Source organism: Aotus nancymaae, unplaced genomic scaffold, assembly GCF_030222135.1.
Source record: "Aotus nancymaae isolate 86718 unplaced genomic scaffold, 86718_ANA_hifiasm-v0.15.2.pri h1tg000083l, whole genome shotgun sequence".
NCBI classification, from domain to species: domain Eukaryota; kingdom Metazoa; phylum Chordata; class Mammalia; order Primates; family Aotidae; genus Aotus; species Aotus nancymaae.
The window spans coordinates 2,138,303-2,164,089 of NW_026988498.1; the positions used below are offsets into that span (position 1 = coordinate 2,138,303).

Genomic DNA, 25,787 nt, shown 5'->3' on the forward strand with positions numbered 1-25,787 from the left:
CTTTTAGGAGGCACTCTGTTGAGACGGGACCAAGCTAAGACATCTTTTCATTCAACTTGGCAGAGATCACAAGACTTTCATGCCAAAATAACGAAGGCCTCGCTGTCCATGCCATGTGGTGCCGATGTGGAAAAAAGAAAAGGGAAAGACTCCAGGGTCTGGAAATACTTTCTCAGCCATTACAGGGGGCACAGCCCGCCAGAGCCCTGTGCCCCTACCTTCATCTCTCCGCAGCACAGCTGCTCGAAAGACAAGCGAGCCATTAGCTTTGTTTTCAGAGCCAGTTTCACCCTCATTTTTCTGAATAAAGGAACTCAACTGCCTAGGAGAAACAGGTGTTGCCCGCTGGAGAGAAACACGAGCAGTTCTAACAAAGCGACCCGGGGATGAAACGGACAGGCAAATGCGTTCTTTTCATCCCAAATGACTTCAGAGCTCTCTGCAGACTCACCTAGTAGCACAGACGGGATACCACACAGGGCATTGCTGTGGCCCAGGAGTAGACAAGATTCCACTCTGTCTGAAGAAGACCACGGGGAACCCAGAGCTGAGCAAGACAGATCAGTGGCCGCTGGGGTCCCGCGGGGGTCTCTTGCTGTCTCCCTCACCTCCTGACGCCTCCCACCTGCAGAGGGTGGCAGCACCCCTGCCACGGGCTGGGGACAGAGGGTGCAGCTGCATTTTCTTACTGTGAAGTGGTCCCTCAATTATGACCTGTCCAAAGGGGAGGGTTGATGCCAGGGACTTTGTCCAGAGCGAGGTCTAGAAGACCCAGCATCGTCTAGGGAGCAAGTCATGCCAGCGTAGCTGAGGCTAATCAGTGAGAGGCATTTTATCCAGCATGTTCCTGCAGAGGAGACGAGGGTAGCCTCTGTGAGACAAACATCAGGACCCAGGGCTTTGCACATCTAGCTGATCAGAGAGTAGTTCCAAAGAAAAAGGTGTCAACACCCACTGTGGAATACAAGCTCTTATCACCAAAATCAGGCCGAGTGGCCAACAGGACGCTGAAAAGTGTTTTTAAGCAAAACCCAGTTCATGATGGTTACACATTTCAGCCCTTTGTCACTCCTCTATGCATTCCATTTTTGTTATGAAAAAGTTAAACATCGAAACACATGGAGAGTAACCCCATGTTTCTATTTGTTCCCCCAACAGGAGCAAATGAGAGCATTCTACCATATTGTTTCATACTATTTTTTTTAGAGATGGGTCTCACTATGTTGCCAAGGCTGGTCTTGAACTTCTGAGCTCAAGCAGTCCTCCCCTTTTACCCTCCCCAAGTGCTGGGATTACAGGTATGAGCCCCTCTGCCTGGTCAGTATCATCTTTTAAAGACATGTAACACAACAGAGTGAAGCTCCCTGTGTACCGATCCCCAAGCCACAGGTACCGTGTGGTTTCCGTGATTTAATGTACTTACCGCATACATATGAATCAGTAGATGACCTTTTAAAATTTTTATACAAATTGATTCATACCTTACACAGAAAAGGTTTGGCAATTGTTTGATCTACCATTACACTTTTTAGATCTACTTGTGTTAACGTGTAATTCTAATTCATCTTAACTTTTATAGAGTATAGGTATTATATATATGATCTTCTACATCTTATTCCCACATCATGGGGTCTTTTGCTATTGCAGATACCGCTATAACAAACATCCTCATACGTGTCTCCTTGTGATACTGCCTGAGAGTTTCCTGAGGGTATATTTATACAAAGTAGAATTACTGTGGACAACGGGCATGCACGCTTTCAATTGTAGCAGAATCAGGCAATAGCTCTCCAAAACAGACCCATCATCAGTGTCTTCCCCATTAGCAGCCTGTGCGTTTCCATTTGGCCATATGGCCTATCCATCAACACCGTGAGAAACCTTCCAACGACTGTCACGATAGTCTCATCTAATGGTAATCACTCTGTTGAATTAAACATTCATTAACTTGCATTTCCCTAATCACTTCTGAGTGTCCTTTCCTGTGGGTGGACACTTCAAGATCCCCCTTTTATAAAGCCCTTGTTCTGATTCTTTGCCCAGTTTTTTTCTATTGGGTTGTTAATCTTTTCTTTTTTGTAGAAATGGGGTCTCACTAGGCAGCCCAGGCTTGTCTCAAACTCCTCAGCTCAGTCCTCCCGCCTCAGCCTCCCAAAGTGCTAGGATGACAGGCATAAGCCACTGCACCTGGCCCATTTTCTTAATGGTTTATAAAAAGAGCTTTGTACATTTTGCTTGCCAAATACTTGTTATATATGTTGCAAATATCTGCTCCAAATCTGTCCACTGCCCACCGCATTTCAAAATGTAAACTGAGAAGTCTTGTGACGATAGGACTCCCGAAATAGATGGCGTGGTCTTAAAGTGAGGGAAGAGTGCACACAGCTGCAAGCTCTACAGACATCAAAACCACACAACAGCCAACGCGATGGAACGTCTATATTTGGGGAGCACTTTATGCTTTTCAAGGCATCCTTTTTTTTTCTTTTTTGCAGGGACAGTGTCTCACTCTCTCGCGCAGGCTGGAGTGCAATGGTGAAATCTCAGTTCACTGCAACCTCCACCTCCCAGGTTCAACCCATTCTCCTGCTTCAGCCTCCCAAGTAGCTGGGATTACAGGCGCCTACCACCATGCCTGCCTAATTTTTGTATTTCTAGTAAAGCCGGGGTTTCACCGTCTTGGCCAGGCTGTTCTCAAACTCCTGGCCTCAAGTGATCCGCCCACCTTAGGCTCCCAAAGTGCTGGGATTATAGGCGGGAGCCAAGGCATCTTTCAGTCCTCTAATTTCAGCCTCATAAAACCTGAGGCTAGTGGGGCCCCACCTCTTCCCGCTGAGGGGAGGTCTTTGGTTCAGTGGTTGGTCGTCAAGACCCATTCAATGCTCCAAGTCTGTCCTGTTACCCCGATTTTGCAGCTTTCCGGAACAACTCAAACCAGAGAAGCAGGCAAACCTGTCTGCAGTCACAGCCCTGCGTAATGGTGGAGGAGAGCCCAAAATCCCAGTCACCTGGTCTCGTGGACAGCGTCTGTCTCCCTCAAGAAAAGTCCACAGCAGTGTAGTGCCGAGGCCGGCACCAGGAGACCTCGGGAAGAGACATGAAGGTGTGGATCCCTGACAAGCACAGCGCTGCCAAAAGACCTAGAACGCGGCAAGACGAGAGCAGCCCCTCTCCATCCACCCAGGCCGCGCCCACCTCGCCCTTCCGTGCGCACAGGCCGCGCCCAACCTCGCCCTTCCGTGCGCACAGGCCGCGCCCATCTCGCCCTTCCGTGCGCACAGGACGCGCCCATCTTGGTGTTTCTGCCCCATGAGAAAAGGGTCGTGTGAACACAGGGATGCACTTTATTCCACTTTTATTGTGCAACAGCCGTGGGTACCTGATTCTGCGCTAAGTGCTCTGTGAGACATCACCAGATATCATTGCTAAAGGCAAGAATCTGTTACAAAGATGAAAGGGAGGAACCCAGTGCTTTTATTTAACGGTTGTTATTCCATGCAGAAACTCCGATTGATCCAGAAGTGGTATCTGAGCCGGTGACCGAATGGGAACGCTCTTTTTCTCAGTGTAAGAGGAAGCCCCACAACGGCTGGGAACGCTGGAGGAGAGAAACACCCCGGCAGCCAGCGTGAAGTTTTTCACCCGATTTGTGGCCCCACCCCCACGGGCCCAGGAGGCGAGGCATCCGGTCTTGCAGCACGAGGGGCATCGCCCTGGGCAGCTCGGGCTCACTCTGCTCTGCAGTATGGGGCGCTAGCTCAGGCCACCTGGGTGCATCCAGTGAGTACCACGTTCCCGTTTCTGGGCAGAATTGTCTCTAGGACGGGCCTAACCCCTTCTCCATTGCCCCAGAAACCACACATCCCAGAACAAATCATACAAAGGTCCTCCAGCTTAACTCCCTGTTGTGGGTAAGGTTCTTAAAACTGATGAAGACAAAGACTCTCAGGTGGCCCAAGCAGTCTGAAAGGGCTGTGAATGCTCCACCTGTGGCTTATCATGCAGAACGACCTGTTTCTATTACCGCAAGATGGGACTGCAAGGTTTTCTTCTCCTGCCTTGGCTGCAGAGTCCCATTCCCATCCTACTCAAAGCACTGGGACAATGCTGGGTGCGTGATAGATGTTCCAGGAGTGTTTTCTCCTCCTGCCTTGGCTGCAGAGTCCCATTCCCATCCTACTCAAAGCACTGGGACAATGCTGGGTGCGTGATAGATGTTCCAGGAGTGTTTTCTCCTCCTGCCTTGGCTGCAGAGACCCATTCCTGTCCTATTCAAAGCACTGGGACAATGCTGGGTGCATGGTAGATGTTCCATGAGTATCCGCAAAACCAAATCGTGAGTGAGTGATGGTGCTCCTAGATGCAGGCAGCCTCCCTAATAATTTGATAGCTTCAAGGAGTTAGCAAACTGCAGGCTGGGTGAAGAATTCATTTGACAACCATAGAAACAGATGAAAAGTAATGCCCAGAGTCTCCAAACAGCCCTTTGCACTGGGAATGCAGAGCCACGAGAATATACACCTTCATGCTGCTGTCGGTTTGAACGGCTCACAAGCAAAACCTTAGAGGGACAGCATATACATCCTCTAAAAGGCTTTTATCCTACATATAAACTTTTTACAAGAGTTTGAGACCTAATACTGAAGATGCATTTCCTAAGAAACTCAGTACTACTTGTGGGGAATACAAAGCCAGGGCCTTCCCTGACAAAGACCCATAGAAAGCCCCTGAGTGGTGGATGCGCCCAGGCTCAGGGTGCGGGGGTGGGGAGGCTTGGAAAGTGCTCCAGGAAAAGCATCCACACGGCAGAAAGCCAGCAGAACACTGGTCCCAGGCCACGACTCCAGGCCTACCTTCCGTGGCCCAGCCACTCCCTATGAGCACCGAGGGCAGTCCTGGTGCCCACCCAGAGGTGGTGGCCTGCACCTGGGACCTGTGCACCTGTGCAGGCTGCCCAGGCAGGTGGGAGTCAGCAACCAGGCCCTGAGTCCCCAGCTCTGCCAGCCTCCTCTGTGCTCCCCGAGCCGCCTGTCCTTACAGTGCCTTTGAGGATGGTCTGTAAAAGAGGAAAACCAGATGGCTGGGCCCACGCCCAGTGAGAGGGTAGGTTCCGAACAGCGCAGGGCCACACCCACAACTGTGACCTGAGACCGAGGCCTTCCCAACGCCTTGGAAACGTTCTCCAGGATCCAGGAGAGAAGCCCAAACAGGAGCGCAGGAAGGGACTCGAAGGAGCGTTGTTCTGTCTACAGCAATCACGCTGCTTCAGAGGAACGGGCAGAGGCCCCTCTCGGGGCAATGCTGGGCACAGCAGGGGCAGCCAGCGGTGAGCGGCAGCTGCCCAACCTCTGCCTGCAGCTCAGTTGTAGGAGAGGTAATCGATGAGCCGGGGCGGAATGTTTAACTTGGCGATCTTCTCCAACCCTCGGACGCCGGTGGCCTTCCTCAAGCTCACCCTGCAGAGCTGGGACAGAGTCAGAGGTGTCTCTGTAAAAGGGAATAAGGAAGGATGTGAGGTTAGTTTCAGGAAGGAGCACAACACCTGCAACCAAATAAACTCAGATGGAATCAGAAACGCCTCCCTTTCCCCTGGAACCAGGATGTGTCCTGCAGGCCTTCTCTGTAAGGACAGCCAGGAACCCGAGGAAGGGAGCCCAGGAAATGAAACTCGGGTGATGTCAACTGGATTGCGTTTTGTGGGTTTTGGGTTTTTTGCCATTTTTTTTTTTTTTTGAGATGGAGTCTCGCTCTGTCGCCCAGGCTGGAGTGCAATCTCAGCTCAACACAACCTCTGCCTCCTGGGTTCATGTGATTCTCCTGCCTCAGCCTCCCAGGTAGCTGGGATTACAGGCACCTGCCACCATGCCCACCTAAGTTTTGTATTTTCAGTAGAGACAGGGTTTCCCCATGTTGGCCAGGCTGGTCTAGAACTCCTGACCTAAGGTGATTTGCCCACCTCAGCCTCCCAAAGTGCTGGGATAACAGGTATGAGCCACTGTGCCCTGCCTGGTTTTTTGAGCCACAGCATTATATTTCAGCACCCAGATTTGTCATCAAACAACTAATCTACAGCTAGGAGGCTCTTCTGTCGAACATCCAGCACAGGAGGCACAGGTCTGGTGCCCAGGCAGGTGTCAGCTGCAGCTCCTGCTGCCCCAGGCCACGGGCCACAGGGAACCCAGGAAGAGCTGGGGCAGCTGCACAAACAGCCCCAGCAAAGTGCCCAAGGGTCTGTCCTAGTGCAAAGGGCAGGAGCCAGGACGAACAGCCTAGCTCTCCACTGGAGCCGGCACACAGGGGCACAGGCTGAAGGCTGGAGGGGCGGGGGACGCGCTCAGTGGGTGCCTCACTTTCATAGTACTCAAGGCACTTGGCAGGAGCGCTGCTGCTCCACGTGTAGTCAGACGGCTTCTTCCCACGGTTGTCCCGGGCGTAGATGTTGCCACCAAACTCAATGAGCATCTCGATGAGGTCGACATTCTTGACCTTGGCCGCGTGGTGAAGGGCCGTCTCATGAAGCTTTGCGGCATTCACGTTGGCCCCTGGAGGTCAAGAGCCGGGAAGAGATTTCACCAAGAAGAAAACTTGGAGTGGGGACTTAGGGGGACAACCGCACATGTGTGCACGGTAGGCAGAAGCAATCCCCATCCAGCAGACAAAATCGAGACAGACTCTACCATAGCTTTCAAAAATGTTTTCAACATCCAAAAGCAGGAATTACTTATGAGAGGTAAAGGCAGGCAGCGATAATAAATAAATAACTGGAAACAGAACCGGAAAGAAGAAAAACAATACAAAAAACATCCCGAGTTAACAGTTCTAATGCCCTATCAATCTGCCTTCAGGGCTCCTGAGATTGCCGGAAGCTCCAATCAGAGCCACTCCCTGCACCATCCCCGCCTGGCCTGCAGCACCCCGCCTGGCCTGCAGCACCCCCCACCTGGCCTGCAGCACCCCCCGCCTGGCCTGCAGCACCCCCGCCTGGCCTGCAGCACCCCCAGCCTGGCCTGCAGCACCCCCCGCCTGGCCTGCAGCACCCCGCCTGGCCTGCAGCACCCCCCGCCTGGCCTGCAGCACCCCCCACCTGGCCTGCAGCACCCCCCGCCTGGCCTGCAGCACCCCTGCCTGGCCTGCAGCACCGCCGCCTGGCCTGCAGCACAGACACACTCTGCTGCCTCCTCTTGCGGGTGCAGGACAGAGGCTCTGGAAATACTGGATGGATGAGAGAATGAGCATTCCTTAACAATGCATGTTCTTTTACAAAAGGAAAACAGATAATGTACCCAAAACAGTAGGCAATTCAGAGAAGAGAGTAAGCTCTGCACTCCTCAACTTTCTCAGGATAAGAGCGGACACTCATCAAGCTGATTAAAAGTAAAGAAAAGTAGCACAATTTTTTAAAAAAAGAGCAGACGTTCAGAAAGACGCAAAGGATTAGTAGCTAAATATGGCTTTTTTTTTTTTTTTTTTGAGACAGAGTCTCACTCTGTCCCCCAGGCTGGAGTACAGTGGCACAATCTTGGCTCACTGCAACCTCCACCTCCAGGGTTCAAGCAATTCTCCTGCCTCAGCCTCCGGAGTAGCTGGGATTACAGGCGCGAGCCACCACACCCAGCAAATTTTTGTATTTTTTGTAGAGATGGGGTTTTGCCACATTGGCCAGGTTGGTCTTGAACTCCTGGCTACAGGCACAAGCTGCCACATCTGGTCAAATACTGCATTTTTTAAATGCACTAAAAAATTTTGATAAAAATATGATTTTTGTAAAACATCATTCTTAAGGCACAGCCATCATTAATCCTATACAATAGACTCTCCCAGGGCTTCAGAATTCTTTTGGAAGAAAATGCCATTTTCTTCGAAGTCTGTTCCTCAGTAACAAAGGAGGTTATAAGATAAAATGAATAAGAAGTATTTTAAAGAAGCCAAGCAAATCACCCAGCATCAGTAAAATAATCTGCCAAATGACAGATTCAAACCACAACCATAAAATATTATCAAAAGTGAGATTTTACATAGCCGGGTGCGGTGGCTCACGCCTGTAATCCCAGCACTTTGGGAGGCCGAGGTGGGTGGATCACGAGGTCAAGAGATGGAAACCATCCTGGTCAACATGGTGAAACCCCGTCTCTACTAAAAATACAAAAAATTAGCTGGGCATGGTGGCACGTGCCTGTAATCCCAACTACTCAGGAGGCTGAGGCAGGAGAATTGCCTGAACCCAGGAGGCGGAGGTTGCGGTGAGCCAAGATCATGCGATTGCACTCCAGCCTGGGTAACAAGAGCGAAACTCCGTCTCAAAAAAAAAAAAAAAAAAAGTGGGATTTTACAATGAACAGACCTAGCACACCATCACTTACCGACAATTTCAGAGGGTCAGAAGAGGAGTTGAAGGGTGGAAAGCTACATTTTCTAGTTCCTGTGCTTAAAAAGTATCTGAAAAATCCTGCTTTCTGCTTTAAAATGTTTTAATCCCCCAAAAGCACATAAGAACCATGCACATAACAGCATTCATGGCATGATCCTAAGAATGGCCCAGCCCAGCGGGGCACAGTAGCTCACGCCTGTAATCTCAGCACTTTGGGAGGCTGAGGTGGGCGGATCACAAGGTCAGAAGTTCAAGACCAGCCTGACCAACATGGTGAAACCCTATCTCTACTAAAAATATAAAAATTAGCTGGACATGGTGGCGGGCGCCTGTAATCCCAGCTACTCAGGAGGCTGAGGCAGGAGAATCGCTTGAACCCAGGAGGCGGAGGTTACAGTGAGCAGAGATTGTGCTACTACACTCCAGCCTGGGCAAAAAAGAACAAAACTCCGACTGTCCCAGCCCTCCAAAGTGATGACAGAAGTGAAGAAAGTTATTTCTGCTTCCCACAGCCAAAATTCAGAAGTCTGGCCAGGAAAAGGTGCAGAGAGCCAAAGTAGCCCACCCGCTCTGGGGAATCAGCAGCAAGGCTGCTGTGAACTCTGGGTGAACTCTAGAGAAGCGAAACCATCATAGGGGAATGTGTATGTCTCAGAGAAGAGCAGAGAGGCCTAGAAAAAGATAACCAGCTCTCACTGACCTTGCTATAAGATAGCTGTTAGCTGAAGTGTGTTAACTGAAGTGTGAGAATTATAACCAAGCTGTTCTAAGTAACTGCACCCTCCCTCTGCCATGTGCTTTGAGGCAGGTCAGGCCGAAGAGACTGACACCATCAGCTTTCGGACTACCCGGTCCAGCTTTATATATGTCTGTCTGTATGTCTGTCTTTATCCCCCGCCATTCCCTCTTCCGTCTTTGAACACTTGTGCAGCGCGGGACACAGCACACGCCAGAAAAAGGATCTCTCAATTAGGAAAAACACTAAATTACCTAGTCCTGAATTCGGCAGAAATGTACTACGAAAAAAATAATATTTAAAAGCAATAGATTCAAAAAATATTTTCCCCACCATTCATCCTCTCTTTCACATAAGGGGTTTTCCTCCAGTATAATGTTGCAATCATGAAAAAAGTAAATCTTAACACTAAGCATACACTTGTAATGAAAAACAAATTGTACCATCCACAGAATCTAAAGTTCAAGTAGCTTTCTCTCACGTCATTAATTCCGGTAATATTCTTGCCAACTGGGAGAGAAAGTGATGATCTCTATTTTTACAAAAGAAAAAAAAAACAGAAAGAGGCCCAAGGGAGGCACAGCTACTCTCTCACCATCAGGGGGAAACCATGGCTGAAAAGAGCTCTAAAAATCACGCTCCCTGCCGCGCTCCACAGACAAGGCTTTGGCCAGGCGCTCTTGCAGAGAGGTGGCCTTCCCAATGCACATCTTTTCAAAATGTGTGTTTGGCATCATTTGACTGGGTGGAAAGGAAGGAAGGTGAATAAGAAAGGAAATGAAATTGTGAATAAAGAATTGAAGTGAAACAGCAGGCCGGGGTGCACGCAGCGGCATGGATAGACCCTGAAAGTATAGCACCACGTGAGCCAAGAAGAGGGTGAGCGAGGAAAGCCCATCAGCTATGTGCATTAAAAATACACGCCTCAGCGCAGTGGTTCATGCCTGTAATCCCAGCACTGTGGGAGGCCCAGCCAGGCGCATCACCTGAGGTCAGGAGTTCGAGACTAGCCTGGCCAACATGGTGAAACCTCGTCTCTACTAAAAATGCAAAAATTAGCCAGGCACGGTGGCTCATGCATGTAATCCCAGCTACTCGGGAGGCTGAGGCACCAGAATCACTTGAACCCAGGAGGCGGAGGTTGTAGTGAGCCGAGATTGTGTCACTGCACTCCAGTCTGGGTGACAGAGCAAAACTCTGTGTCAAAAAAAAAAAAAAAAGAGAGGAACAGATACAGAGGAAAGAAGAGAAGGAAGAGAGAAAGAGAAGGAGGGTAGGAGAGGGAAAGAAAGTGGCTTTGTGTGAAGCGAGGATGGTGACATACCTTGAACTGAGAGGCTTGAGAAAGACTGAGACAAAGACAGAGACACAGAGACAGAGACAGAGATAGACAGACAGACGGAGAGACAAAGACGGGGAGCTAGGAAACAACCAGGGAATTAAACGCTCTGAACTTCATCCTTCAGAGAAAAGGGGTCAACACAGGCTCATTACCAAAATCCTCCTTTCAACGCAAAATAGGATTACAGTGGATTCAAGAACCCGTGGCCAGCGATGACGGGACCCTCTAAGACCTTGGCACGCCCAGGCTGGCGCAATCCTGGAACATCAGCACAAATAGCCCAATATGTGCTTGTTGAAACTAGAAAAAAATTTTTTTAATTAAACAATTAAAATTTTAAAAACAAAAATTTTTTAAAAATTAAACAATTTAAAAAATTTTTTTAATTGTGCCAGGGTCATTGCTGAGAAAGAAAGTGGAGGCATGACCGTCCTCAGGAGCCACTTCTGAACACTCCTGGCAGAGTTAAATATTCACTGTCAGCGATCAGATTAAAAATTACCTCACCATAATAACCGGACTTTCACCCTCCCCCACCCCCCGCCTCCTCTGCAAATATAATCTGGTTCCTGGACTCGCCTCACCACCCACAAAGAACCAGAACAACCATCTCCACATCCCACACGGGGCGCAACATGGCTGCCTCACAGCTCAGCTCTCAAACCGCACACAAAAGCACCTGCAACCATGTGGCCCCAACTAGTACAGTCCCTCCCCCTCTCCACAGTAACTGGTTCAAATGACACAGGCCTGAGCCAATCAGAATTTGGCAAAGTGTGGGCAAAGGGACTGGGGAAGGTGTGGGAAAAGAGATTTTCCACTCTTCTGTTTCTCTAAAGACCCGGTCCTTGGCTTTCCTTTGCTTTCCCCAAGGATCTGTGACCTGACCCCAAAATTTCAGAATCACTACTTCTTAAAGCACCTGTGTGTGAGGACATGGGGCATGCTGTTGTTACTCTCTTCTCTGTATGTTTGAAATTTTCCATAGTGAAGAAACGGTTCCTAAGGAAATGATGATGATCCGTCTGCTCTTATAAGGGGTGTTATAGGAGACCACCCGGGAGGAGGGTGGGAATCAGGAATCCCACGTGGAGCTGATGGCTGGACGCTACCCACAGCATCGAGTCGACAGCAACGATCACGGTGGGGAGGCTTCCCCAAGGAAGCCGTGTTCATCTAATTCCCCAGGGGCATGCGAACTCCTGGGAGAGCCGCAGGAACCCCGCTTCAGGGTGACGGTGGGCATCACAGCTGCCCCTTCCTTTCCTGGTCATGTGGCAGGCGCGGGAGCAGACCTGGCCTCAGCTCCAGCGTGGGCCCCGCCTGCTCCAATCCCTCTCCCCTGACCACACGCATCGGTTCTAATGACCCAGGCTTCAGCCCATCAAAACTTGGCAACATTTGGGCACCAGGACTGGAGAGGGGTGTGTGAAAAGGGATTTTCCACTCTTCTGAAAGAGGCCCCAGAAAGCCTAACATGGGAAATGTCTGGCGTGCAGGCCTGAAGCCACTGCAGCCCCGTGACCTTGCTCAGGGAAGCCAGAGGCTTAGGATAAAGCCAACCCTGAGGAAAGCAGAATTGCAAAAATCAAAGAAACTGAGGTCTGGGTGACTCCACAGAACCTCCGGTCCAGCCGCCCCTAAACCTGCTCTGCGTCTCATCCCTAAAGCCCCCTGTACTAGAAATGCCTGCCACTGTTTACCAGGTGGAAGTGGCTTCCTGTTACTTGCAAAGGCGTCACAACTGATATGAAGTCCTACCTGATCCAGAAAGGATGTTTGCTTTAAACACTAAGTTGATCCTTTTCCCTGCAACCACACCAAAAGGAACCAAGGTAAAAACAGAACCAATGTGTACTGAGCTCACAAAGGCTGGACAGGAATCACTGCCCTGTGTTGATAGAAATGGATCCAGCTGTCAGAGGAGCAGCTCAGCTGGACACACAGACGTCTGCTTCCAATGGAGACACTTTCAAGACAGCGTATAAAAAAATTAAAATACCCCAACAATTATTCTTACACAAAATGAATCTTTTCCACTAAAAAGACTTAAAAGTGGCACATGAAAGCAAATAAGATTCTCCAATAGAAAACTACATATAGGGCCGGGTGCGGTGGTGGCTCACGCCTGTAATCCCAGCACTTTGGGAAGACGAGGCGGGCGGATCACGAGGTCAGGAGATTGAGACCATCCTGGCCAACACGGTGAAACCCCGTCTCTACTAAAAATACAAAAAAAAATTAGCTGGGCCTGGTGGTGGGTGCCTAGAGTCCCTGCTACTCAAGAGGCTGAGGCAGGAGAATTGCTTGAACCCAGGAGGCGGAGGTTGCAGTGAGCCGAGATCACACCACTGCACTCCAGCCTGGGTGACAGTGCAAGACCCTGTCTCAAAAAAAAAAAAAAAAAAAAAAAACTAAATATAACTAAGCTTAAATGGCTGTCATGGGGCGGGGAGTGGATTCATGATCTTCCTATCCTTAACAGGTTTTGTGTTGTTGTTGTTAAAAGGTGGGATCTTGCTATGTTGCCCAGGCTGCTTCAAACTCCTGGGCTCAAGCAATCCTCCCACCTCAGCCTCCCAAAGTGCTGAGACTACAGCTATGAGCCACCGTGCCGAGCCATCCTGAGCAGTTCTGTTTTATTCTACACCGCACCCAGAATTTGGATGGATGAGATGATGAAACTAAAATTTTCCCTCAACAAAACATTTAAGTTAGGTTAATGAAAAGAAAAAAACAACCTGTGCCAACAGTCACTTTGGCTCCATTTGAAAACTTCTGCCATAGACAGGTCCTGAACCTGCTCCTCGGTTGGTTGGGTCTTTTTAGTTTTGATTTATTTTTCCCTCCTTGGGAATCTCAGTCCCGAGTCTTTTTTGAACACCTGACAACGGCCTGGATTCCAAACGCTCCATTCTCCTAAACGCTGCTGACTCCACTTCCCATTGCACCCCCTTCTCTCTTGGATTCAGGGAGCAACCTCACCAGGCAGCTGTGGGGACAGCAGGCTGTGATCTCTAGAAATAGTCACTGGCATTTGTTGCGTACCTACTAGGACACACCAGGCACCAGGAAATATCCCAGTCCTCCCAGCTACCTGCAGCACAGATTCTTCCAGTCCTCAGATCTGTAAACTGAGGCCTGAGGTCTCAGCTGGCAAGCGGGAAAGCCAGCCTCCAACCTTGGTCCCTCTGACTCCTCTACCCAGCTCTCTGCCAGGCACAGTGCAGGTAAACACCCGCTCAGGTAAACACGCTTGCAAGGAAACACCTGCTCAGGTGAACAGTCTTGCTAGTGTATACCCATTCAGGCAAACTTCTCAGATAAATCTGTAAATACCCACTCCGCAGGTAAACACCCGCTCAGGCAAACACCCACGCACCTGCTTTGAGCAGCATTTTGACACAGTCCAGATGTTCCCGGGCACAGGCCACGTGCAGAGGGGTCCCAAAATGGCAGTCGTGTGCCTCCAGATTGGCCCCGACGTCAATAAGAAGTCTCACGCATTCGGAACTCCCTTGAGATAAATGGAAAAGGAGGGACATGCCCATGAATATGGATGCTGGAGACTACAAGCACAACAGACTACAGCCGCAGCAGGCCTCCATCCCCGGCGCAGGGCAGAGAAGCCAGGCAGCCCGCGTCCCGACCTAAGGAGGCGTTCACGCCCCACACGGCCTGTCCTCGGGAAGCCAGGATACAGCTCTGCGTGCCCCTGGGGAGGGGAGGGCTCATGGCCCACCTGGCAGTGGGAGAAACAGGCCTGGCCGGCCTCTCGCTGTGAGAACAGAAGGCCTGGGGCACCTAGAATGAGCCAGGGAAGACTCTCCTGCTGCCCCCCACCACCCTGTGTCTACCCATGGCTGCCAGCACTGAGCCCAGCCTCCCAGGAAATCCCCCAGACTTTCTTAGGCAGGTCATCCTCCTGTGCCCCATGGCAGCCACCTCTCCTGCTTTTTTTTTTTAGATAAAGTCTCACTCTGTCGCCCAGGCTGAAGTGCAATGGCATGATATCAGCTCGCTGCAACCTCCACCTCCTGGATTCAAGCAATTCTCCCACCTCAGCCTCCCAAGTAGCTGGGATTACAGGCGTGTGCCACCATGCCCGGCTAACTTTTTTTGTATTTTTAGTAGAGACGGGGTTTCACCTTGCTGGCCAGGCTGGTCTTGAACTCGTGACCTCAGGTGATCCGCCCTCCTCAGCCTCCCAAAGTGCTGGGATTATCAAAGGCATGAGCCATGGCGCCCGGCCTCTCCTGCCCCTTCAGCGCTCCCCTTCCTGGGTCTGTAATGTGGATTTGGATTGCAGTTCCAGGCTCTCCACCCTCCTGCCCCTGTGCAGTCCGTCCAGGCTCCATCCTCTCCTGTCACTCAATTACCTCTTCACTGTTGGCAGCTCCCTGATTTTCCCCACAAGCCCCACAGTCATATGCTGGCCACCGGCCACTGTCTCCAATCCAGAGCCCTCTCCCTTCCTGGGGTCCCCACTCCTAGCTCAAACCTGACTCACTTCTGACCTCTCAAGCCTCCTCTTTGTACCAAATCCTACGGATTCCTCCCCCAAGCCTTCTAAATGAATCCATCCCACTCCACCAGCCTACTCTGAGCACTGGGCACCTTGACCCCAGCAATGGTCCCAGCTCATCCCTCTGCTTCCAGGACTCCCTGACCACCATCGCCACCTCCGTCTATCAGCACATGGAGGGCCACTCAATGAAGCTTCCCCAAATTCTGTTTTCCTGACCCTCAACATCTGCTCAGAAACCTTCAAGAGCTCCCTGGCGCTGTCCCCATGGCCTGCAGACATGAAAAGACCCCAAAGCAGAAACCAGGGGTGAACCTACTCCGCAGTTTACATATCTGTGAACCACAGACAGCCGTGGCCCTGTCAGCACCGTGGAAGGGCACACACCCCAAACCCCGCACCCTAGACGTGCACCCAAAGACAAAGGCCATGCTGGCCAGTCACGATACAAGCTGCAGTTTGCAACCTCTGCTCATAAGACTAGAATCCAAACTCTTTAGTCTGTCATTTAAACATTGTCCCACCAGCTGGTCTCACCCTAAATTCGAGTCGTCTCCGCTCCACTGGGAGCTCCTGATGCAGTAAGACAGGACAAGGACTGTTTCCCATGCTCGGGGTCCCCTCTGATCTTCCCAGCCTCTGCCATCTGCCCGTTCTTGGAGGGCAGCTGAGGTCCCACCTGCGCCCTGAGCCTGTGGGGCCAGCACTCTGCTTTGAGAGTGTCGCACGCAGCCTCCTGGCCCAGGCTGTTGGGACACGCTGCTCCGTCATCTCCCATGTCAACCAGGGGCCTGCAGAGCAACCTACAGCAAAGCCCAGGTGAGCCTCTGCTGAGTCCCCCAGGCCCTGGTGCTAACGTGGAAGGATCTGAGGAGCCCAGGCTTGGACTCAGAATCCTACCATAGAGTCACCCACCCAGCCCTGGACGAAGACCTCAAGGAGGAAAAGCTTAGAATCACCACAGCTGAGCCACCAGGAGCCAGAAACAGACTCAGAACTCTCCTTCACTGGCCAAAGGCTCCCAATTCCATCTACTCTGCTTCATTCCCAAAGTCCTTTAATCCCAGAAAGGAAAAAACTTCCGGGGCCCGGCTGGGCCAGCCCAGCCGTCCGCCAACTCACCGCTCATGCAGGCCTCGTGCAGCGGGGACGCTGTGTACAGGGGAGGGTTGACCTTGGCCCCGTAGGACAGCAGGAGCTTCACACATTCGATGCTGCCCGAGGCGCAGGCATCGCAGAGCGGGGTGCTGCCATCGATGTTGCGGGCGTCCACCTCACAGGAGGAAGAAACAAGCGTCAAAGGGCAGGGAAACGCCATGCAACCGCTTTCCCATCCTGCTGCAGTTCATCTTGCACACGGGTTTGCTATTATGTGCTAAGCAAGGACACTGAAAGAGACAGCACGTGGCTGGGGAGCACCCATAGCCTCCGAGTACAGAAGTCATCTCGTTCAGGATTCTTTTCTCTCGGGGCAGGATAAGCTCAGCCGCCCCCTAGCCACCCTGCCCCAAACACCTGCTAAGCACAGAGCAGAACAGGGGAACCCTAGGTTGCAAGCTGGGAGAGGCAGGCTTTAAAAATGGTTTTTAAGGGGCCAGGTATGGTGGCTCATGCCTGTAATTCCAGCACTTTGGGAGGCCAAGGTGGGCAGATCACGAGGTCAGGAGTTTGAGACCAGCCTGGCCAACATGGTGAAACCCCGTCTCTACTAAAAATATAAAAATTAGCCAAGCATGGTGGCACGTGCCTATAGTCCCAGCTAATCAGAAAGCTGAGGCAGAAAAATTGCTTGAACCTGGCAGGTGGAGGTTGCGCTGGGCCAAGATCACGCCACTGCACTCCAGTCTGGGTGACAAAGTGAGACACTATCTCAAAAAAAAAAAACGGGGAGGTTTTAAAAACTCTAACCCCAGCTGGGCATGATGGCTCACACCTGTAACCACAGCACTTTGGAAGGAGAGGAGGGACAGTCACTTGAGCTCAGGAGTTCGAGACCAGCCTGGGCAACATGGCAAAACCCTGTCTCTACAAAAAATACAAAAATTAGCTGGGTGTGGTGGCATGCACCTGTGGTCCCAGCTACCTGGGAGGGGTGGCATGCACCTGTGGTCCCAGCTACCTGGGAGGCTGAGGTGGGAAGATCACTTGAGTCAAGGAGGACGAGGCTGCAGTGAGCTGTGATCATGCCACTGCACTCCAGCCTAGGCGACAGAATAAGACCTTGTCTCAAAAAACCAAAAACACACACGACTCTACCCTCAATGGAAGGCTTGCCAGAGACAGCTTACCACGCCTCCCCTAGTGAGAAAGTCAGAAGCCAGGAAAAAGGCAACTCCCCAAATTAGCAAATTTTATTTAGCACTTGTCCAAATTCAGCTCTATTTGGGTACACACTGACACTGGTTTCGTTCCAAGCTTTCAGGAAGAGTAAACAGTACACCGTCTTCCCTTCTTCCCCGCCAATCCCCCGGCTTCGACTCTGGGACCAGAGCCCTGTGTCCCTTATACATTGGCCAGGGGTGTGCATGGCCAGTGTTTGCCAGCTCGGGAGAGCCGGCTGCCAAAGTGCCAGGAATTCTGCTGACCAGAAACCCCGGGTGGCTTAACACCAGCCAGGACGGGAACATTTACACCAGGGGAAGCAGCAACACAGAGTTTTGCTTCTGCTCCTTTTTTCAGAGTGGGCTGGCCAGCATCCCACTGAGGCATCCTGGAGCCAGAACCCTGCTCTTTGGACCCAAGCAGCAGCTCTGCGTCCATGCCTGGCTGCCCCTGAGAGCCTGTATCTAGGCTGCGGCCAGCCTGCTTACTCCTGCCCACCGCAGAGCTGGCGCTCCCACCAGCAATTTGCTCAGGCTGCCCTTTCTTCTACGACCATGACCTCCTAACAGCCAGGTCCACGAGCACTTCTCAGCCATGGGCTTCCTGGTCCTTGTGTGCAATGGACGCAGTGCAGCCCCCACTCTCCTCTCCCCTCTTTCCCAAGTTCTCCTGACTCAACCGCCTCCATTCTGGCAGCTGCAGCCAGTCTGGGGGTCTTCCCTGAAGGGCCACTCACCTGGGCCCCAGCCGCCAGCAGCAGCTGCACGCACCGCGCCTGGCCCTGCAGACTTGCTGCGTGCAGGGGCGTGATGGAGTCCACAGTGACCTGGTTCACACAGGCACCGCTCTCGATCAGCTGCTGCAGCTGCAGGCTCTCACCTCTCTGGGCTGCCTCGTGCACAGGGGTCCGTTCCACCCAGAAACCTGGAAAGGAAGGGGACCTCACGCTAAGACCCTGCCACTTCCATCCAGGACAGATGAGCATATGTAAGACTCCAGGGCCTCTGATGCCACCAAGATACCATCTGTGATCATGCAATTGTCCCAGCACTTCTATAAAGACCCCTGAGCCACCCCCACTGCCTGAAGGCTGGAGTCCAAGCTCCTGGCCTACAAGGGGCTCCATCCCGCAGGCCCCGCTGACCTCCACGGTCCACCTCCCACCACCGCCCTGTGTAAACCCCACTCTGCAGGTTTAGGCACTCACCACTCTCTTGCAGTTCCACACCTGCACCTCTGCGCACATCCTTCCCACTGACACACCCACCTCTGCCCCTTGCCAATTGTCCACTCTGGTAAAAAGTTTACATCCTCCAGGTGGGCCCAGGTAAAACAACTTCTCTGGGCAACACTTCCCACAACGCTCACACACACACGTTCAAAGTCCTGCACTGACAGTGTGTCCTGTGCGAGTGCCCTAAGAAACCATGTTTTCATTACTCAACTTTAATGGCTTCCTCAGGCTTGTCTATGTACAAGGTCATGTCATCTGCAAACAAGGATCGTTCAACTTCTTCCTTTCTAATGTGGATGCCATTGATTGACTGATTGATTTTTGAGACGGAGTCTCACTCTGTCACCCAGGCTGGAGTGCAATGGCATGATCTCGGCTCACTGCAACCTCTGCCTCCCAAGTTCAAGTGATTCTCCTGCCTCATCCTCCCGAGTAGCTGGGATTACAGGCACGTGGCATCACACTCAGCTAATTTTTATACTTTTAGTAGAGACGGGGTTTCACAATGCTGGGCAGGCTGGTCTCGAACTCCTGACCTCAGGTGATCCGCCCACAGAATGGGAGAACGTATGTGCAAGTCATATACCTGATAAGGAGTTAGTCCAGAATACACAAAGAACTCCTGCAACTCAACAACAAAAAAAACCCAAATAACCAGGTTTAAAAATGGGCAAAAGATTTGAACAGACATTTCTCTAAAGAGGATACACAAACGGCCACAAGCATAAAAAAAGGTATTCAACATCACTAATCATTAAAGAAATGCAAATCAAAACCACAATGAGATACTGCCTCACACCTGTTAGGATTATTTAAAAAAAAATACGTGTTGGTGAGAATGTGGAGAAACTGACACCCCTGTGCACTGATGATGGGAATGTAAAATGGTACAGCCACTGTGGAAAACTGTACAGCAGTTCCTACAAAAATTAAACATAAGAGCTCACGTGATCCAGCCACTCCACTGCTGGGCAGAGCTCCAAAAGAACTGAAAGCAGGGTCTTGAGGAGACATTCATTTGTACACCCACATTCATAGCAGCATTATTCTCCATGGCCAGCAGCTAGGGCAACCCAAGTGTCCAGTGGAATATTATTCAGCTTTGGGAACGAAGGAAATCCTGTCCCATGCTACAACTTGGATGAACCTTGAGGACATTATGCTGAGTCAAACAAGCCATTTCTGGGCTGGGCACAGTGGCTCACACCTGTAATCCCAGCACTTTGGGAGGCCGAGGTGGGCAGATTACTTGAAGTTAGGAGTTCAAGACCAGCCTGGCCAACATGGTGAAACCCCTGTCTCTACTAAAAATACAAGAATTAGCCTGGCATGGTGGTATGTGTCTGTAATCCTAGCTATTCAGAAGGATAAGGCATGAGAATCGCTTGAACACAGAGACAGAAGTTGCAGTGAGCTGAGATCGAACAACTGTACTCCAGCCTGAGTGATAGAGCAAGAGTCTATCTCAAAAATAAATAAATCAATAAATAAGCCATTTTGGGCCAGGAGCGGTGGCTCACACCTGTAATCCCAGCACTATGGGAGGCCGAGTTGGGCAATATGGGGAAATCCGATCTCTACTAAAATTACAAAAATCAGCCAGGCATGGTGGTCCGTGCCTGTAATCTTAGGTACTCAGGAGGATGAGGCAGGAGAATCACTTGAACCCAGGAGGTGGAGATTGCAGTGAGCCAAGATCGTACCACTGCACTATAGCCTGGGCGACAAAGCAAGACTCCATCTCAAAAAAAAAAAAAAAAAATGAGCCATTTATGAAAAGACAAATACTGTATGATTCCACTTATGTGAGGTCCCTTGAGTAGTCAAAGGTGGTTGCCAGGGACTGGAGGGAGGGGAACTGGGGAGTTAGTGTTTCATGGGGACAGAATTTCAGTTTTACAGGATGAAAAAGTTCTAGAGATCTGCTGCACAAAAATGAAAATGTACTTAACGCTACTGAAATGGACACTTGAAAATGGCTACGGTGGCAAATTCTGTGTTATGTGTTCTTTACTACAAGTAAAAATAGAAAAATTATTTTTTTAAAAAAGTAACCAAAAGCTGGAAGCTGAGACAGGAGAATCACTTGCTTGAACCTGGGAGGTGGAGGTTGCAGTGAGCCAAGATCATGCCAGTGCACTCCAGCCTGGGCAACAGAGTGAGACGGAAGGAAGGAAGAAAGGAGGGATGGAGGGAGGGAGAAAGAAAAAGAAAGAGAAATAAACAAATAAATAAATCCTGGACAATCAATGCTCCCAGAAAAGGACAGCCGAATGTAGCATCCATTCATCTCTGCCTGCTGTCCAAACCACATGAAAATGATAGGGAATAAAAGTGGGGGCTAAACCCACAAAGACAAAGAGATCACAGAGGAAAAGAGAAATGAAGGATTTCATGGTGACAACTAAAGACAGTCTATGTGACAACTCGGCACAAAGACAGTGCCTAACACATGGCACTTACCACTATCACCAAATTATTTTGTGTTGTTTTTTTTGAAATGGAGTCTCACTCTGTTGCTCAGGCTAGAGTGCAGTGGCACCATCTCGGCTCACTGCAACCTCTGTCTCCCGGATTCAAGCAGTTCTCTGCCTTAGCCTCCGGAGCAGCTAGGATTACAGGTACCCGACACCATGCCTGCCTAATTTTTGTATTTTTAAAAATAGAGACAGGTTTCATCATCTTCGCCAGGCTGGTCTTGAACTCCTGACCTCGAAATCCACCTGCCTCGGCCTCCTAAAGTGCTGGAATTACAGGCGTGAGCCCCGGTGCCTGGCCAACTATCACCAAATTTTAACAGCACATTGCAAATTCCAGTTTTAGTGCCATTGAAACCCAAGGGAAAAATATTGATCTTTCTTTTTCTGTGTAGAAACTCCCACTTAAAAGTGTGGGCTCAGTGTTTTGTTGCTATGTTGATATTTTTCAACCATGTCTTTTTAAATGTTTTCATTATGAATCCCCAAAATATTGTCTGTGGGTAAACTTGAGGTCAAACAGCAGACTGACTTTAAGATGTGTTCAACGAGGCAAAAATGCCAGTGTTGGCCTTCTCAGAGGGACAAAATGGTCAAAACTCATGAAAAGTGGGGAAAAGAAAGGGAAAGAATAAATGAAAGCAGACGACAAGGAGGAAAGAGGTGAAAATAGGGGGCTAAGGAGGAAAGGAACCGGGAGAAAGGACCGAAGGTATCAGGACAACTTGGCGAATATTGGGCGTTTCCTTAGCATGGCGCTAAAACCACAGTGAATTCACTGACTTCGCTGCATTATCCCTCGTCGTCTCCTCCCCAGACTTACTCATCACTCACCCAATTATCTGCTACCCCAACTCCTCCCTTGCCCCTGGGCCACCCCAAAAGGCGGTGGCCCAGGGAGCACAGGGAGGGTCCCCCAATCCCAATCCCACCCTCAAGGCACTGTGGGAGCTCCGACCTGAGGGACGCTTTTCATTCTAAATCACCTAAGCCTCAGTTTCCTTTAGGATAGCAGGCACCGCCTCCCTGGGCTGCCTTGTGGAGAAGGACCATCCAGGTACTGTTCTGCCCATACACATGCTTCCTAAGTCTTTGTAAGTTACTATTATTTCCTTTGATACTTTTTTTGGCCCTAAATAGGCTTTTCTGGTTTTGTCAACATGCTCCCTTTGATTTCCTATTTTAGAATGAAATAGCCTCCCACTCCAGGTAATTCTCTACCCGTTAGAAATGCCCTAGACTGCTACCCTAATGGATTCTCCCTCTCCCCGCTCCGACACTGAAATCAAGAACAACAGAGCTGTGTTTCTGATTGAACACGGAGGATCTTCTCTGCCCATCCACAAAGATCCCACTCAGTTGAGGGTACCTGGGTGGGGAGACATACATCCATATAAACAAGTAGAAAACAAACAGGCGGGGAGTGATTTCCAGACCATCGCGGGAGCTGAAGAGCAGGCTGGCGCAGTGGCTGACCGGGATGGAGAAGGCGGGCTTGGCACCTGAGGTGGGGACCAGCGAAGAGCAGGGAATCTGAGCTCCCCCTGGGAGGGCGCTGAACGCAAAGGGATGCGCAAATCCCCATAAAGAGCAGGAAGACACTCCCTGCCCCACCCCCACCCTGGCTTCCCAGAGCAGCAGCAGGCGAGCTGAAGACCCAAGGCTGCAGGAGACAGGTCTCCAAACACTGAACCAGTAGAGAGGGAACACAGGACCCGCCGCTCACCTGAGGGGCCCGAGGAGACTGTCTGGGGATAACTGAGGGGCTGTGCATGGAGAACAGCGAACCCACAGGAAAACGTAAGAACAGCGGCCATCTCCAAGAAAAGCAACAACCCACAGGTAAATAAAAAGAACAGCCGCCATCTCCAAGAAAAGTAAGACATTATACAAGGACAGAAACACAGTCCCCACATAGCAAGTGGCTCAGCTGCAATATTCACATAGAAACCTGATTTTAACAAAAACACAATTCTACCAGAGGACCCTGGGGAACGTATGGAGTCGGGGAGCAGCCAGTAGGTTAGAGGTTCGTCTCCCATCGAAGGACATCGATAGGGAATGCAGAATCAATCTTTCCTTCTTTCTTTCTTTTTTGAGACAGAATCTCACTCTGTCACCCAGGCTGGAGTGTAGTGGTGTGATCTTGGCTCACTACAACCTCTGCCTCCCAGGTTGAAGTAATTCTCCTGCCTCAGTCTCCCAAGTAGCTGGGATTGCAGGCACCCTGCCACTATGCTCGGCTAATTTTGGTATTTTTATGTATTTATTTATTTAGAGATAGAGTTTCGCTCTTGTCCCCCAGGCTGGAGTGCAATGGCCCGATCTTGGCTCACTGCAACCTCCGCCTTCCTGGTTCAAGTGATTCTCCTGCCTCAGCCTTCCAAGTAGCTGCAAATACAGGTGCCCGCCACCATGCCCAGCTAATTTTTGTATTTTTTTTTTTTTTGAGACGGAGTTTTGTTCTTGTTACCCAAGCTGGAGTGCAATGGCGTGATCTCAGCTCACTGCATCCTCCGCCTCCTAGGTTCAGGCAATTCTCCTGCCTCAGCCTCCTGAGTAGCCGGGATTACAGGCACACGCCACCATGCCCAGCTAATTTTTTGTATTTTTAGTAGAGACGGGGTTTCACCATGTTGACCAGGATGGTCTTGATCTCATGACCTCGTGATCCACCCGCCCGGCCTCCCAAAGTGCTGGGATTACAGGCGTGAGCCACCGCGCCCGGCCAATTTTTGTATTTTTAGTAGAGACGGGGTTTCTCCACGTTGGCCAGGCTGGTCTTGAACTCCTGACCTCAAGTGATCCTCCCGCCTCAGCGTCTCAAAGTGCTGGGATTACAGGCATGAGAGACCGCTCAACAGCTGAAAACCTGAATGTTTTGGCTGGACTACACCACACACTCAGAATTAGAGGTCAGAATGTTAAAAGTGGCTAAAGCTCCTACAGTTCGCCTCTACTACTGCTGGGATGGCAATATTGTGAATCCAACACATTCAGCTTATTCATTAATTGGGAATAAAAAGTATCAGCAGAACTTATTTGGGGAGAAATATATTAAAGAAAAAAATGACAATGTCAAGAATAACAGTGAACCTCAAAAGTTGCGGATTTATGAGTTTAAAATGTGCTTTTCTTCTACAGATGCATCTCTTAAACGATGCAGAAGACATGCTCAGAAGTGATGTCATGAACAGAAATATTAAAATATGTGTTTAAATAAGCTTCCCTCGTTAGCTATTCACTGCTTATTCAATTAAGCTAATCAAATGCAGATAGATCACAGTGTCAGGATCAAAGTCTCATGCTCGCCTGGACTGGAATGCCAAGTAAAAACAGATGCTTTGATCATGCCAAAGGTGGTTATTTTGCAGTCAATTAAAATATCTTTGCCTTGCTATGACTGCAACTTCCTCTTCAGCTAAATTTACCTTAAGGCTTCTCTCTCTTAGGTGCACTATTGTTTTTATCGGAATGAATATACCAAAAATTTTTTTTTTGCTTTTTAGGCTTTCATCGAGCTTCCACCATTCATTTCAGTGACCATACGACTGCTTCACAGGCAGCAAAAAATTTGCTTCCCCAAAGAGTGCCCTTCCCTCAAATCCATTTCATACTTCGGCTGCTGGGATGGTAAAGGGGACTGCGTGCAGAACTGGCACCGCACTTTTCCGAGTGTGCCGCGGTGCCCCAGGGGCCACCCTCACTCTGGAGCGGACTCGGGGTCACGCGGATGTCTCTGCAGGATGCTCGGACACTGCGCCACGGCCTCACGCGCGCCCGTGGAGGGGAATTCAGCTCTCACCGTGGGCTCGCGCCGGGCTGCCCCGCGAGGGGGCACCGTGGGCGTTTCCCAGGCTCTCCCCGCCACTGGTCAATGGTCCCGCACGCGCCCCACACCTTCCCGAGCGCGCGCGGCGCTCAGTGGGTTTGCGGTTGCGAAACCCCACACCTGGCGCGCCCCACGGACCGCAGCCCCGCTGTGCGCGGGCCTGAGACAAGGCGCGAGGCATGAGAGCCCGACCGGGATGCGCAGCACCCCTGGGACCCTGCTCTCCCCGCGGCCCACCCCGCCAGACGCCTCCGCCCACGAAACCAGCGCGGGGAGCGCCCCCAGCTCCCCAGTGCAGGCCCTGGGATGCGCCGCCAACCCCGGAGCCGGCGCGGCGGCCTCGCCTTGCCCTTCGCAGCGCCCGCACGTACCTACGTCGCCAAGGAAGTAGCCGTCCGCCGCCCGGGGCTCCATGCGGCTCGCCGGCGGCCGCGCCGCGATTCGGGGCGCCGGGACCTGGAACTGAACCCGCGGGGCCGCTGGGCGGGGCCAGTCTGCGTGGGGCTGTGCGTCGGCCCGAGGCGACCGCGTCGGGAGTTGTAGTTCCCGCCGCCTTGGCTCGGTTCCCTGCGGCGCTGTCTCTGCGTCCCGACTCCGCTGTCACGGCCACCCCGCTTCGCCTGTCGAGCCGAGAAGTGTGTGTGCTTGCACCTGCAAACCGTGCGTCCCGTGCAAAACGTGTCCTGTGCACGTGTCCTATGCAAACGTGTGTCCTTGTGCAAAACATGTATCCTGTGTATATGTCCTGTGCAAAACATGCGTCTGTGTGTAAACATGTATCCATTACATACTTCCCTGGGTCCCTGTGCGCAGCATGGATATGTGTTTCCATGTGCAAAACGTGTGTCCTATACAAAACATGCATCCCGTGCGCGTCCTGTGCAAGCATGTGCAAAACGTGTCCATGAATAAACATGTATGTATTGCAAACGTGTCCTGTGCAAGCATGTG

General features: G+C 51.0%; 1 protein-coding gene and 1 pseudogene across 2 annotated transcripts; both read right to left on the reverse strand.

Annotated features, from left to right (window-relative positions):
* Positions 1–3,338: 3,338 nt before the first annotated feature.
* LOC110568233 (uncharacterized) lies at positions 3,339–5,240 on the reverse strand (annotated as a pseudogene).
* Positions 3,339–25,250, reverse strand: ASB13 (ankyrin repeat and SOCS box containing 13). 2 transcript variants are annotated; one of them, XM_012443460.3, is made up of 6 exons: positions 25,208–25,250; positions 18,030–18,217; positions 16,094–16,244; positions 13,829–13,963; positions 6,351–6,542; positions 3,339–5,487 (listed from the first exon to the last, which is right to left on the reverse strand). In XM_012443460.3, the coding sequence occupies exons 1-6, from the start codon at positions 25,248–25,250 to the stop codon at positions 5,360–5,362; spliced, it is 837 nt and encodes a 278-aa protein (XP_012298883.1). In that variant the 3' UTR covers positions 3,339–5,359. The 2 variants fall into 2 exon arrangements, with proteins under 2 accessions (XP_012298883.1, XP_012298881.2); XM_012443458.3 differs by lacking the exon at positions 25,208–25,250 and having other exon boundaries at positions 18,030–18,861.
* Positions 25,251–25,787: the final 537 nt, after the last annotated feature.

Excerpts from the sequence above, each read along its gene's own strand:
- ASB13 (XM_012443458.3), bottom strand. The coding sequence starts at position 18,419 with ATGGAGCCCCTTGTAGGCCAGGAGCTTGGACTCCAGCCTTCAGGCAGT. Across the intron at positions 16,245-18,029 it reads TGCTGGCGGCTGGGGCCCAG|GTGGACGCCCGCAACATCGA; the intron begins GTGAGTGGCCCT and ends TCCTCCTGTGAG. Across the intron at positions 5,488-6,350 it reads GTGCCTTGAGTACTATGAAA|AGACACCTCTGACTCTGTCC; the intron begins GTGAGGCACCCA and ends TCCCTTTTACAG.